We start from the raw sequence: 16,847 nt of genomic DNA on the forward strand, positions 1-16,847 counted from the left end.
AAAAGTTGGTTCTTCAAAAAGATTTTTTTAAAAGGACAAACGTTAGCTAGGTGTACTAAGGAAAAAAACAGAGAAGACACAAATTAGAAAGATAAAAGAAATACAAGTGGAGACATTACCATCAAATACAACAGAAATAAAAAGGATTATAAAAGAGTACAATAAACAATGTACATCAACAAATTGGATAATCTAGATTTAAAGGACAAATGACTAGAAACATAAAACAGACCAAGACAAAGTTAGAAATAAACAGAAAATCTGAATAGATACATAACTAGTAAGGAGACTGAACCAGTAATCAAGCATCTCTCAAAAAAGAAAAATCCTGGACCTGATGGTTTCAATGGTGAATTATACCAAATATTTAAAGAACTAATACCAATAAATACTTCAAACTTTCTCAAAGATTGAAGGAGTAAACATTTCCTAACTCATTCTATGAGACCAGTATTACCCTGATACCAAAGCCAAAGACACTACAAGAAAACTTTAGACCAATGTACTTTATGAACATTGATGCAAAAGTCCTCAACAAATACTTGCAAACCAAATTCATATTAAAAGGGTTATATACACTATGACCTAACAGGATTTATTCCCAGAATGCAAGGATGGGTTAGACATACGAAAATTGATCAATATAATATCCCATATGAACAGAATAAAGGGTAAAAATCCACATGATCATCTCAATTGATGCAGAAAAAGCATTTAACAACATTCAACATTCTTTCATGATAAAAATATCCAAGAAACAAGGACTAGAAGGAAACTACCTCAACATATTTGACAACAGTGCCAAGATCAGTCAATGGAAGAAGGGAAAGCTTTTTCAACAAAAGGTTCTGGGAAACTGGATATCCACATGCAAAAAAGAATGCAGTTGGAACCTTACCTAATACCATACGCAAAAATTAACTCAAAACAGATCAAAGACCTAAATAAGACCTAAACCAATAAAACTCTTATGAAAAAACATAAGATAAAAGCTTCATGACATTGGATTTGGCAATGTTTTCTTGGGTATGACACCAAAGGCACAGGTAACAAAAGAAAAAATGATGTACTACTGATCACTTCTCCCCAACTCCAAATGCAGTGATGTCATATTGATTGAAAACAGCGATGTTAGAAGTATGTAAATGCTAAAAACCTATACCTCCCCATCCCCACGTCCAAAAGCTGACTGTTAAACCTTTACCAGCATATTGCTGAATATAATGATCTTTGATAGTCTTGTTAATTCTGATATAAGTAACCAAGAAGGTAACAAAATAATGTCTTGATTGCCTAGTGGCATTTTCTAAAGATTTACTATTTGTCACAACCATTCTGCAATAATAATAATAAAATTCATAATTAAACTTCTGGAATTCAAGAAGCTAAAGTTGGTATTATGGATTACTGCAACATATTTACTGTATTCATTAACAGTGGGAAAGTGATGTGTATTTTAGAAAACTGCTAAATTGTAATTGTCAAAAAAGAGAAGAACATAAAAAACTGCTTGGTCCTGTAGTCATTATTACATGAAAATATCATTTAGTTCATTCTTAATACATTAAAATACTGCTGAATTAACTCTTCTCTTAAACTTCCCAAAGTTGTTTTCCAACTATTACCTTTTAGATAAATAAAATTTCAGTGAGATCTACACTCATCTAAACCACATATTTAAAAATGGCATCTATTTTTAGAGGCTCCCAAAACACATAGTTAAATAAATTTTTTAAATGAGCTTTAAAATACACCGAGGAAATGGTAAGAATGAACTAGCTCTGAGACTCATAGAAGTACCTATGCAAGAATGTGTTTCATCTAAAAGTCATATAAATATTGAGGTTACACACAACAACTGGTACGAAAACAAACTGCCAACTAATTATGAAGTAAAAATCAATTTATATTATTAACTGTTATCTATAAAATAACATTAGGAAATAAAAATATTTTACTGTTCATATTGTATATTTAATGTACCATAAAAATAACTAACATTTAAGAAAAGGCTACTATGGTAGCAGCTATGCTGAATTTAGGAACAGGTAATGAGAAAGAAAAAGCAGGTACTATATTAACAGAACCACTCACCATCTTTGTACATAATTTAAGAAATGTTTCCTAGAACATTCTGCATCTCTCAGCATTTACATAACTATCAAATCCTCTATATCCAAAGTATAAAAATTTCTCATCTAAGTCACACTATATATTAGAAAGTTGTTTTGCTTGACTTTCAGTAGTATTAAAAAAATAAATACACTCTCACCACGTTAAGGACCATATAAATCATACTTTTATTAAGTAACAGGGATAACTGTCCATCTCAAATTTTTTTTAAAAACTCAACAAGATTGAAAAGGTATAAAAAAAAAAAGTAGGTAAAAGTATGTATCAAAATGCTTCTACCCACCAGGTGATCAAGACTAAATCTGTATTCTTGAAAAACAAAATAATTTAGGGGCTGGAAGGATTCTTAAAATTCAGTGAATTCTGCTGCCTCCCACTTCCACTGTTCTTCCTTAACTACATCAGAACAATGTGTTCTGACTTTACTTCATTGTAGTTTTCACTGTGTTAATTCTGTATCTTAAGATCACAGTAATATTAATAATAATAGGCATACAGGAAGAAGAGTTCAATGTTTACCATATTCGTGAACGCAGTAGCCAGCAAACAAACTAGAAAATGGCAATTATATTTTCGCTGAGAGATTACAATTAACCAATCCAACATTACCAGGTTAATTATTTATGCTGTAGGAAAAATAAGGTAACCAGATAAATTATTTCTAGCCAACAGGAAGTTATATCTATTAACTACTAATACAGCAAACTAACAGGTGTTCTACAAGTCTGAAGTAGTTACAACTCTCCCAGAATATATAAACTGCATTCACTTCTAGAGCTTCTTTCTAAGGGAAGATCTAGTACAAAATAAAATGAATAATTTTAAGTTCTGTTAAGACTATCCCAAAAGAAATTGCCAGAAGGCATTAAAAATATAATCTTAAAAATATCCTGTATACAGTTGTTAAACTTAAAACACACCTCTAACTAATTCTAATTATTAGTTGAATAATATCTTTTTGGAGTTAAGGAGTTCTGAAAGTATGTGAATTTCATCAGACCGCCACAGTAACCATGAAGGACATTTATAAGTAAGATAAATTTGGAAGTGTATCAGTGGCCCTGCCCTTATTTCTACCCAAAAGAAGACAGATTACATTAAATTAACAAGCATAAAAGATATTGAGTGCAAAGAACAACTGTAAAGTGAATATTAAATATAAGAGTGACTCAACAAGAATAACTACAAAAAGATTATGTTGCCGGAGTAATTTGACATCAATAACCCCTAACAGATCCATTAAGAATGTGGCTAGTTAACAAAGAAGAACAAATTAAAGAGTCATGTTTTAGAATCATTACCTTAATTTTTTGAATTTTTGATCATCTATTAGTGTACTGTGATTAGAAATAAATCATTTTTGATCATCTATTAGTATACTGTGATTAGAAATAAATCACTATTTATTATAAACTATAAAAAAGTGTAATAAAAAATTTTAACTAGAGAAAGCAACAACAAATTCAAAATCACTTAAATGTTTTTATACTGACTGCATTAAAAAAAATTTCATTATCAATAGACCTGACTAGGTTTGAGGAGAATATAATTGCTGTAATAGACTGGCTGGAACCAGCCTCAGAAAGGGCAATATAATGAAGGAATGTACGGATATTTGTTAGAACAGCTTAGTATTCTAATATAGGTCGAAATAGATCTAAGTTGGTTAAGACATACAAGTTTTTTCTAGCTGGATATACACTTCTGGAACCATGAACTATTATAAGATCTTAAGGTTTTAAGTCTTTCATATTATGAAAAAAATAAACAGATAAACCAGTAAATTCTGAATTTAAGAAAAGCAAAACTACTGTTAGCATAAATATATTAAAATCTGATATAGATGAAGGGAGAGAGTGGAGAGGAAGTGGCTTCCCTATAGTACCAGACTAAGAGTTAAAAGAAAGGAAAAGAAGAAAAGTGGTTAATGAAAATGGATATTCTTCACATAAGTTAAAAACCTCCAAAATAAAATGGCTAGGTATAACTAACAGAAGGAGCAAAAACAGCACCCATATGCTTCCCAAGAAGAAAAATGTTAGTAAAGTTTAAGAGGAATTTTGGTATAGTAATTAATTAAGCTTGTGGGCTTTGCAGCTTTGACCTAGATGGGTCCTATCCAATCTCCACCTCTAATCATCTATCTGACTTTAGAGAATTAAATGAGGTAACACATACAGAGTATTCAAACAGTGCCTGACACACAGTAGATCTTCAATAAATATTAGTAGCAATGGTGATGTTGGTCACAAAGTGATGCCACTAGCCCGTAACAGAACAGCTGCTATGAAAGGCTGGGAGGTCATTATTTACTTTTTTGAGTAAGGGAAGGAGAGGAGTTTGAATGATCAATAAAGGTACTCAGGATCTCAAAGAGCTTGTGAATAGATTCTGAGAAGCTTAAGTTAATTGATTCTAAAGGCAGTGAAAACAAATTCCAACGTTCTTCCTTCTTCTGAAAGAAATTCTAGGGTATTTTATAGAGAAAAAAGAGGGGGTGGAAATGCCAAGGTCACTAAATAAACTCTAACTTCTGAAGATATATTCCAAGTTATTTTGGGAAATATAGAGCAAATTACTGGACTGTTTGCCAGCAGTATTTAAAATAGACCAAGCCAAAAATGGGCATAAGTACATTTCTGTTTCTCTAGTAACAACTAATAATTTTAGAGAGCAGAGTAAAATTAAATATGTACTTTCCAACTACTATGTACTTTATTACAGATGCTACAAGTAGATAATTACATGTTTACAAAAAGTATTATCTCCGATGTAGTGTAGTTGGTAACTAGACATAAAAATTATTTTAGTAACTTTCTGAAATATCTTTGAGAATCTAAGGAAAAAACATTTCATTTTTGAAATAAAAATTCCAAATTCAAATTAATTTACTTAATAACCAAAATCAATAATTAGTATCTCAAAGAGTTGCCACGCATTATGAACTTTAGTTTTCTGGATGATAAAAAAACTAGTATCCTTTATAAAGGACACCAAGTCATTCTATGAAATATGAAACTATATTGTCATCTAATAACACATTTTTACCAATTATCTACTAATAAAAATTTGTGTTTAAAGCTGGGTTCTGAGCTGAACAGGATTTTAGAAAAAATTTAAAAAGTAACAGAAGGAACAATGGCAGTGTTTCTTCTTGAATAATAAGTCAGCTCCCACAAAATGAAGGGAAGGAGCCAGTATTTTAAAAATATATCTGTGTCATGAAAGAAAGACTGAGAAACTGCTCCAGATTAAAGGAGAATAAAGACATGACATCTAAATGCTACATGATCTTGTACTGAAAGAACAAAAATGTTGTAAGACTACTATTAGAACTAAACTGGAATATGGACTGTAGATTAAAATATTATATTTCTGTTAAATTTCCTAAATAGGACAATTACACTGTGATTATGTAAGAAAACATCCCTGTACTTGGGAAAAGAATATCCAAAAACATAGTGACAGTTGGAAATCTTCAGCCTTTCAGTTGAAGCAAACATGAAAAAGGATATATAAGATTTGAATATTTTAATAAATAAGGTTAGTTTATAAACTCGAATTTTTATATTATAGTGAAATAAAGTTCTTCAAAAGGTTATGGATGTTGAAACAAGGAAAGGTCTCAAATCAACAACTGAGTTCCTACCTCAAGACACTAGAAAAAGCAGAGCAAAATAAACTCAAAGCAAACAGAAGGAAGTCAAATACCAAAGAACAGAAATCAATAAAACTGAAAATAGAGGGGGGAAAAATCAGTAAAACAAAAGACCGGTTTAAAAAAATAAAACTGATAAATCTCTAGTAAGATTGACAACTTAAAAATGAATACACAAATCACCAATTTTAGGAATGAAACAGGTAATATTACTAAAGATCCAGTAGCCTATAAAAGAGTACTTTAGATACTAGGAAAAACTTTACACTCAAATTAGACAGCTTGGAAGAAGTGGATCAATTCTTTGAAAGTCACAAATTATCAAAACTCAACCAAGATAAAATAGATAACTCGAATAGTCCTATAACCATTAAAGAAATTGAATTAGTAATTTAGAAGCTCTCAAAGGGAGATCTTTTCTTTCTGAGATGATTTCACTAGAGAATTCTACCAAATATTTTAAGAGGAACTAACATCAATTTTACACAGTCTCTTTCAGAAAACAGAAGAGGGAACATTACCCAATTCATTTTACGAGGCCACCATTACCTTGATATCAACACCAGACAAAGACTGTTCCAAAAAAGAAAACTACAGAACACTATCTTTCACAAACTTAAACACAAAACTTATCAAAAATAGCAGTAAATCAAACCCAACAATATATAAAAAGATTATACACATGACCAAGTGGGATTTATTTGAGTATACAAGTTGGGTTAACATTAAAAGAAATAAAAGGCATACAGGTTGAAAAGAAATAAAGCTGTTCGTATTGGTAGATGACATGACTGCCTACATTAAAAAACCCCAAAGACGCTACCACAAAACCTCACAGTTCAGAAAGGTAATAGGATACAAGATCAACACACAAAAATTAATCTAATTTCTATACATATACAATGAGCATACACTAACCAAAATTATAAACATAATATTATCTACAATTGCTCCAAGAAAAATAAAATACTTAGGTATACACTTAACAAAACATACCTTTAAGATCTGTATGTTAAAAATTACAAAATGCTAATGAAAGAATTCAAACAAGACCTAATTGGAGACATATCACATTCGTGGACTGTAAGATTCAATACAGTAAAGATGTCAATTCTCCCCCAAATTGACCAACAAGTTTAATAAAATTTCTATAAAAACCTAGTAAGGATTTTTGTAGACATAGACAAGATCATTCTAAAATTTATATGAAAGACCCTAGAATAGCTAAAATAATATTGAAAAAGAATAAATAGGAGAAATCACTTTACCTAATAATAGGGCTTACAATATAGCTATAGTAAAACAGTGTGCGCTACCTCTGAAGGGACAAATAGAGCAATGGAACAAAATGGAGAACCTACACAAAAATGCTCAACTGATTTTTAACAAGAGTACAAAAGTAATTTAATGTAAGGCCAATCTTCAACAAGTAGTTCTGGAAAAAACTGGACATTTATAGGCAAAAGAAATGAACATTGACCTAAGTGTCATTCCCTATATAAAAATTATTCCAAATGGGCCACAGATTCAAATATAAAATATAAAACTAAAAAACTTTAAAAAAAATAGGATAAAATCTCAGGATGAGGGGAAGCATTCTTGAACTTGCTATGAAAAACATGATCCATGAAAGGAAAAACTGGATAAACTGAACTTCATTAGAAATTAAAACTTTGCTCTATAAAATATTCCATGAAGATTAAAAGACAAGCTATAGACTGGGAGAAAATATTTGCAAACCATATATCCTGACAAATGACTAGTATCTAGAATTAAAAAAACAAACAAACAAAAAAAACCACTTTAAAAACTCAACAGCAAAAAACCAAACAATCCAATTAGAAAATAGGAAAAGGACACAGATATTTCACCAAAGAAGGCACAAATAAACACATAAAAGGATACTCAACATTAGCCATTAGAGAAATGTATATTAAAACTACAATGAGCTACCACTACACACCTATCAGCATGACTAAAATAAAAAAGTGACTACACAAAAAGTGAGCAAAAATGCCTAGAAAGATACTGGACTGTTCATACACTGCTGGTGGAAATTTAACACTCAGCATAAAACTATCATACAACCCAGCAACCCTGTGCTTTTTATCCCAGAGAAAAGTCAGCACCTCTATCTTGAACTTCCAAGTTTCCAGAACTGTGAAAAAATAAATTTCCACTGTTTAAACCAGCCAGTCTATTGTATTTTGTTATGGTAGCCCAAGCAGACTTGATAAAAGAAATCTAAATCATATTATTATAGGGGACACCTTAAGCTTTAAAAAAAGAAGAAGAAAAAAGAAGCCTAGTCACAAGAAGGCACTCAAACATTTGTTGATTAATTAAAAGAATATCTATCAATCAATCAATTAAAAGCATGCTACATTTAGATTATAATTTAGATGTTAATGGAGGGAAAGTAGTAAGGAAATATTTAGAAAGCTATTAAGGTAAAAAATTTGAGACTGAAGATTTTTGACTTTATTAGGGAGGCTATTAGACATCACAATAGTTTAATGGCAGTGGCATTGTAATGGAAAGGATGTAAAATATATCACAATCAGGTATACAAGAGAAAGATGAAGCTTAAGATAATCCTGATGAACCTGACAGACCAGATGAAGCAGTATAAATCAATAACTAAAAAATGAAAAGATGTTAGTTTAAAACAACTAAATAATAAAGAGGAAGTATAATATAGTCAGTACAGAGAGTGGTGAATAAGTGTTAAGCTCATGTTTTCTGAAAAGAGGAAATAAAAAAAGGAAATAAAATTACCAGGAAGGTAACATGGGACACATTTTAAATCTTACTTTTCAGAAAATAGCTAACACACACACAGAGCTATCTTATGCTCCAAAAGAAAGAGAACAGAAATGCTAACAGGCAGATCCATTTCTCTTCAAAGAATATTGGTAACATTAAAGAATGAACTATTATAAAAACAACTGCCTGGAGAAAGTCACAAAATTAATGGTTGTACAGAAAGGTAATTAATATTACCATTTATTATCTTTTCAATGGATTGACCCTAAAATGAACAGGTTACTATAGATGAATGAATTATCATTAGCATTTCTTTTGATTCCAATTCTTCACAGCAAAACTTGTTTGCCAAGGTGCTTCCTCTAACTCAATTTTCCCATTTGTCCATCTGTGATTTACCTGCGACAATAAAAGGGAAATTGTTTCTGCCATTATTATTTCCTCAAGACTAGCAAGCTGCAAGCCCACATTTTCTACTCCATGTGAAACTGTAATTTGCTATCTTTACAGTTATTTGGTTAATGTAAAAGAGGGGACAGCATTTCCCTAAGTTCAATGCATGCTTTTAGTGAACCATAAGTAACTCAAGAAAGCAACATCTTGAAAGTGCTGCCTCTGGGAAACAAGCAGATAGAATCAAGGAAGTAAGGGTCAGATTATACAATCTGACAGATTTGTGTTGAAATTGAGGAGATGAAACTGTCTCTAGGAATTTTTGGGAACTACCAAAGGAAAACTAGATCCAAGATGAGAAAATTCAGTATGGTAAGCAATATAAAAGCTAAAGAGTTAGGTAAAACTGGGCCTTGAAAAAATATTAGAAGGCTTATCTGCAATAATACAGGCAAGACTGGAGAAGGGTAGAGATTAAAAGGCTGAAACAGAATCAAGAATAAAGAAGACATGATTCAATAAATGGAGGAATCACTAATACCAAGGTTTACGACCATTACTGATGCATACTTTGATACTACTCAACAAACCTGTGAAAAGTCCAAGATCTTATATAGTGTAGCATAATAATTTAACCAAGAATATAAATTTATCCTACTTTAAGAATACTCAAGATGTGAAAATCTGAACATATAAACTAAAATATAAAGCCTTGTTCATAATAGAAATCTTTATTCAAATGTTACCTAGACCTTCTCAGTAAGGCCTTCCTTGGTTAGTATATCTAAAACTTTAACCAACTTCCCCACAAAAAAACTCCCTATACTCCTCTTCCACCTAGCACTTAGGGCTGTCTAGCATAATATTCATCTTACTTATTTATCTACTGTAATATTTCTTTGTCCCTCACCAGAATGTATATTCTCTTAAGAACAGAGATTTCTGTTTTTGTTCATTTATATATCCCAGTGCCCAGAACAGTGACTAGCACACAGTCGCTGCTCAATAAATATTTGTTGCATGAAAGAGTTGCCTTTTTTCTTCCCTTTAAATAATGTAGGATTCAATGAAGTTCCTTTAGTGTTAAGGTAAGAGAAAAATCTCAGCAACATATTGCCTACTGAAATATCAATGATTAAGTTTAAATGATTGACAAGGAAATTTTAGATTGGATTAAAAAATAAAATAATAAAAGATACTGAATCCAGAAGGAATCTAGTGAAATGTAAGGCACAAATAATAGAATAAGCATAAAACTACAGAGCAAGGGATGAGAAATAAAATAGAAATGACAGGAAATTGTAAAATTCCTCAAACGTTAAAGTTCTGGTAACAACCAGATCCAGGAAAGTAGCCTGCTGAAATGAAGACCAGAAGGTCAGACCGTGCAAAGAAAAGTAGCCAAGAATGATAATGAAGCTCAGATGTGGAAAAGTTGGCTCTGGGAAGGAATTACTAAGGTCAGTAGATGAAAATAAAAGCTAAAGGATGGTGATCTGAATGCTACAGAGTATGAATAAAAGGATTTATGTATGTGGGTTATAAAGTAATACTCTGGAAAGAGAATAAGGAACAAGAAAAAATGCTGACACTACCTCTACTCCCACGTATTTCCCTAACTCTGTGACATCAGGGTGAATAGAAGAATCAGTATCTTTAAAGAGACAGAGGGAAAGCTAGTTAATGCAACTGGTTTTTAGCAGAAGAAGAGTTCTATAGGACTGAGATTTCACAATAGAGTAATTCACAGAGGCACAGTGGGAAAAACTAAGAAGAAAATTGTTGTTCTGTACTTTCATAAAGTTCAGACTAAGGCAGAAAGATGCTTCTCTGGTCTTTTAAGGTTTCCCATGGTGGAAAGGAGGGCGAGTCTGATTTTTATAAAGCTACTATGTTATAACCTCTTTATTTTCTTCCTAAAAAACAAGTACTCTAATTTTGCTTTAGGCGCTAATAACTATAAAGAAACCCCACTTAAAAGATACATCTTTTTAAACAGAACTATTATCTAATAGGCATTTTAATTTTTATAAACCACTTTTTATCCACAACCTAATTACTTACTGATCAAAAAAAATTCTTTATAATCTCTGGCAACTTCCTAAGCTTGACATCTCCTATGTATCTTTTCCCTTTTCTATGTTAGTTATGACTGTTGTCACTCCACTTTATATACATAACTATCTTATAACTTTGCTTTGACATTGCACAGCACCTTTTTCTTGTTTTCACAAAACATCTTAAGTAATCCAGATGCTGTAAGTCTTACTGTATCTTTCTATTAGCCTACTCCATTTTTGTCCTCTCTTAGCACACAATATGCTTTAAAAAGCACAATTTAACATTAAGTAACAAATTTTCAGTATTTTCTTGTCTATTACAAAAGCTTGAGAATGGCTAATTTAGATCCCTTGGTAATTAAAACTGTTTATCTAGTAAAAAAGTATTTTAGCAAAACTTTAAAATCATTATTGAAAATTTATTCAGGTCAAAGACTCTAAAGGTATATTATAATTCAGTGTTTTAGATTTTCCTATCACATACAATTCAGCGAAAAATGGTCAAATAATTTAAATTAGACATATGGTAAACACTTTGATAAAATGTTTGCCTACAAAATAGAAATGCCATACTAATAGAGAAGAGACACTATAGAAAAATGAATGCAAAGAGAAAGTTTCTATCATGGGGAATGTGAAGCTCTATAATGAAGATTATCTACACAAATTAACAGTTAAATTCTAGTTAGCATTAAAAAATGTGATTCAAGATAACACTAACTTGCATTAAAGAATTAAAGAAATCAAGGACATGATGATTTAGAAGGAAATGGAGAATACAATTCATACAGATCAAGAAGAGCGTTCTGAGAATCTATCCTTGTCAAAGACCATTCCATCCATCCCTCAAGTGCCAAAAGATAGTACTTTATCTTGGTCTATAACACCAAAGCCTGGTGCTTTTTTCTATTTCTCCTCAATTATCAATAAAGTATGAAAGCCAACTACATAAAGCAGTTACTTTCCCACTTTTTCTCTAGGCATACTTAGAAAAATAACAATTACAACGCAACCAGGAAAGAGAAGCCTAGTTGTTAAGAGGCAACCAGCCTGGGGGCCTCCAGCTACTTTAACCTATTCATGGCACACAGCTTAGGAAGCTCTGCTTGCTTACTTACTTACTTACTTACTTACTTACTTACTTACCGTATTTGTTTATTTAGGGGAATAGTAAAGGAGTTTATTAGGGATATACTGCTATAGACAACAGTGAGCCACACAGATGAGAGGTTCCTGTGTGAGCACTGAGGGTTAGTGTTGGGATCTTTTACAAGACAGGATCACAAGGTGCCTGACCAGCTTGTACACAAGTCTCTGATTGGTTGTAGGTAAGGTAAGTAGTTTAGGGTCTGTGAAGGGAGGTGGGATTTATGACTCTGATAAAGTGGGCTGAAACAAGCCAGCCTGAGCTACTGTGAGATTAGGCATTACCTAGAGCTAATAAGTTCGTCGGAAGTTCTACCTTAGCAAAAGGTTAACCTGGGAAATAAACTCTTACCTTTGTAGGCATCACAAAACAAGCAAGTTACAGGTAAGTATCACAGGATATAATTTCTGATCACTCTGAATGAATGAGTACTGAGCTAATTACACAAAATGCCAGCTTCCTGAAAAAATTCTGGTCAGGCTGCTCTTGATTTGTGCTCTCTTCCTAATATTTTTTTAAAAAGAGTTAAATATAACCCTTTGGGAAGTATAACAAGACATTGTTAGTGCAAGTAACTATAAATCTAAGACTGGAAAAGTCTACCAGATGCTTCTTTCACACTTCAGAAAAACTATCTTTCTTCTTCACTTTTGTTACTAGTATTTTGACTTATAAACTCTTTTTAAAACATTGTCTAGTATTTCCTTATTAGCTACACAGGTGGCTATAGGTTCCTCATTACTAATTATCTATTTTTTCTTAAAGAGCACAAGCTTTTCCCCTGATGCATGAGGGGCAGGTATCTTACTTCATTTCTAGAACTCATCATAGGTAGAGGATTCTAAGATGTAATCCATAGACAAAATGGGTACAGAACACAATTTTTAGCAAGTATCTTTTACATGATTAACTATTACATAGGAACAATATTAAAACAGTTTAAGAAGGATTTAAAGAAAACTATCATTAACTTGGGAAGAACTTGGTAAACTTACAGACTCAATAGTCAGTGTACACCTTTTTTAGATTACTTGAACCCAGAAAAATGGAATAAAATAAAATAAAATCAATAAACACCTACAGATACAATAGTCAAGACATGGAAACAACCCAAATGCCCATCAAGAGATGACTGGATAAAGAAATTGTGGTATATTTATACAATGGAATACTACTCAGCCATAAAAAGAATAAAATGCCACTTGCAGCAACATGGATGGACCTGGAGATTGTCATTCTAAGGAAAGTAAGTCATAAAGAGAAAGAAAAATACCATATGACATCACTTAAATGTGGAATCTAAAAAAAAAGGACAAATGAGCTTATTTACAAAACAGATACAGACTCAGAAAAGAAACGTAAGGTTACCAGAGAGGCAAGGGGATGGGAAGAGATAAATTGGGAGTTCCAAGATTTGCAGATACTAATATATATACAGTAGATAAACAACAAGTTCATACTGTATAGCACTTGGAACTATATTCAACTTATGGTGAAAAAGAATATGAAAACAAATGTATGTATGTACATGTTATGAATGAAGCATTATGCTGTACACTGGAAGTTGATACAACACTGTAAACTGATTATACCTCAATTAAATATATATACATATATACACACACACACACACAAACAACACCACCAGAAATGGACACTAATGACCCCAATATGTGGTGGTGATAAAGTAAAAGAATACATACTTCAATTCTGTAATTGCTTCAGAAGTATCTTGATCAAAAGTGTATTACTTAGCATAGGTGGCCAATTAATCTGCTTATTTCAATGTCATTGTCCCATTTGTCTTGAGACTTTACAAGACTGCTATTTTAAATTTATTGTCTCTGTCTTTGATCATACAATTTCCCATAACCTAAAATGCTTTATTGTAGCTACTGCCTACAAGAAAGAATTAATTAAGACAATCTTCTAACTCAAAGTAATTTTCTTTTATGTCTGCACTGAGGTATTCTTATCATTCCTGTTTCACAAATAATAAGCTTCCTCAAGGAAAAATGGTTAGGTGAAACAACAGTTCTGATTCCTAGGTCAGTGTTTCTATCAAAAGAACCTTTTTTCTTGTTAGCCTGTTATGATTCTATACCTTAGGATTAAGTAAAGGTTTTTCCTTTTTTTAATGTCCCACCATTGGAAATAAGTTTGTATTCTGTCCGAATCCCTGACTTATTCTCACTAAGCTTTCTGTCAAAGTCACATTCTAAGCAATCACCTAATCCATCAGTCTGAGCTCATCTCTGACCAGCCTCACTTTCAGTGATTCAGATTTGGTTCCTTACTTAACTATCCTTAAGTAAACTTCCATCTTCATTACTATAGCCAATAAATACAGTAGTCCTTTGATACCCACAGGGGATTGGTTCCAATACCCACCCCCACCCCACTGATACCAAAATATGCAGATGCTCAAACCCTTACATAAAATGGCATAGTATTTGCATACAACCTACACATCCTCCCTCCCACATACTTTAAATCATCTCTAAATTACTTATAATAACAAAGTAAATGCTTTATAAATAGCAGCACAAAGCAAATTCAAGTTTTGATTTTTGGAACTTTCTGGAATGTCTTTTCCAAATATTTTTGATCTGTGGTTGGCTGAATCCACAGATGTGAAACCTGTGGATACATAGGGCTGACTATGCTCTGTTTCAGTCAGATTTTTTTTCTCTACTTCACATCTAGGTCATCTTTTCATTGTTCTTATGCTTTTCCTAGCAAGCTTTTTACCTCCAGCTCTTTCTCCACCTTTGATTTCTTTCTGTTCTTCTTCCATCTTTACTATTAAAAAATGCCTTAGATTGTCACTATTTCATTCAGTTTCTAAAATCTACAACTTTTCCTCCAACAACATTCCCCAATTATCAATAGCTCAGACAAAAAGCATTACACTCCAGGACAGGACACTGTAGGCTCTTTCTTAGAAGTCTAAAAGCCTTATTTTAAATAAGCATTAGTATTTGCCAGCTACCATGTTATCCAAGGCCAGAACCACATTTAAATATTTAAACTTTCAGAGACAACACATTAAATTTACTATGTGCATTTCTGACTTCAATTGGGGATTCCTATAATTCTAAAACCACTTTCTAGTTAATTGAGATACACTGTCAGAAGTGAGTCCTAAACTCACAAAAATGAAGAGTTACAAGGCTTTCAAGATGATATACAAAAACTCTCCATTTAACTGAGGCAGAAACTGGAGCTCAGACAAGTTAGGTAACTTTTTAAATTACTGAAATAATTCAGTAGTAAAAAATATCCAGAAATGAAGAATCAAAATTAAGAGTAGATTTATTCAAAATGTTCATGTGTGAAACTTAAGGCACATTTTCAATAGAAATAATATTATAGATGCTATGAGCTCAGAAACTGGTCCACAAAAATATAAAGGGAATTTTAGTTATTTTCAAGAGTCTTGAAATTTTTTGGTACTTTATTCTCATTTTGCTTCTAAGTTGTATGCTCTCCGTTTGCTTGACGCAGGAATGACACTAACATTACTCAGCTTTTCAGATATGATTAGAGTTGTTTTTTGGCTCACAAATGAAATAAAGGAGAAAGAGCTTTCCACACTTATTGAGAGAATAAATATCTAACATTATCAAAGGTCAGATGCAAATTAAAAAATACATAGATGCAAGAAAACATTTATCTGGGTAGAAGATAGTAGAGGTAAAACCTAGGATAGCCACCAGGTAGTCATATGATGAGCAAAATGTTTCTGTAAGGGGCCAGATATTTATAATTTCTGCTGCAACTATTCAGCTCTGTCACTGTAGTATGAAAGGAGCCATAGATAAAATGTAAACAAATAAGCTTGGCTTTGTTCCAATAAAATTTTATTTATGGACATTTAAATCTGAATCATATAGTTTTCACGTTCATAAAATTACTACTCTGATTTTTTCAGTCATTTAAAAATGTAAAAACCATTCTTAATTCACGGGCTGCACAGAAACACACGACAGGCTTGGATTTGGCCTGTGGACTATAGTGCCAACCTCCAATCTAGAGAATGGTGGGGAGAAGGGGAAAAAGGGTGTACCTAGCTTAAAAACTAGGGGGATTATTCATGAATATTCTTGCATTAAACCTAACAGGAAAAGCAGCTCTCCTCTAACACAAGCACATTAATGTTAGTCCCAGTTGCAAAGAAACAGGCATATTTTGCTGTCTTTAAAGAGTTAAAGAACATTCATTGATCCTGGACAAAAATAATTTTCATAAATAATAGTATACTTATCATAGTTTTAATCAATATTTCATTCTATACAATTTAAAAATTATAGCAATAGATGCATTATTCATTACCATTTTGTCCCTGAGTCGCTCTCCACGGATAAAAAAGTCAGCACAGCCATTCTCTTCCTGGTGAGGGACTTTGAAGACAGTGACGCAGCTTAGTCCACTCCCTCCAAGTGGTAACCATCCACCACTTGAGTCATCCCGGGTCATCACCACAGCTCGCACTCGTGCATAACTATTACTAAAATAGATGCAAAGATTAGAAATTAGCTTTTCCATGAACAAAAAACAGCCAAACTGTCAGTCTTCTTTGAGAAACAAAAGACCACTTCAGTTCATGTGTGGTAACTAAAGTGTTTACTACTTCCATGATAGTCCACAGAAAGTAACCTAATTGAAAAATGTCAAAAACCACAAAGTA

At 32.2% G+C, this 16,847-nt stretch overlaps 1 protein-coding gene across 1 annotated transcript in view; it reads right to left on the minus strand.

Annotated features, from left to right (window-relative positions):
- SPRED1 (sprouty related EVH1 domain containing 1) overlaps window positions 1-16,847 on the minus strand; it is a 105,450-nt gene that overhangs the window by 38,760 nt on the left and 49,843 nt on the right. The window contains exon 2 of the mRNA XM_006192048.2: window positions 16,493-16,667. Within this exon, the coding sequence (XP_006192110.1) occupies window positions 16,493-16,667 (175 nt within the window). The remainder of the gene's footprint in view (window positions 1-16,492; window positions 16,668-16,847) is intronic.

The sequence above is a fragment of the Camelus ferus genome, chromosome 6 (genome assembly GCF_009834535.1).
Source record: "Camelus ferus isolate YT-003-E chromosome 6, BCGSAC_Cfer_1.0, whole genome shotgun sequence".
In the NCBI taxonomy this organism is placed as follows: Eukaryota; Metazoa; Chordata; class Mammalia; order Artiodactyla; family Camelidae; genus Camelus; species Camelus ferus.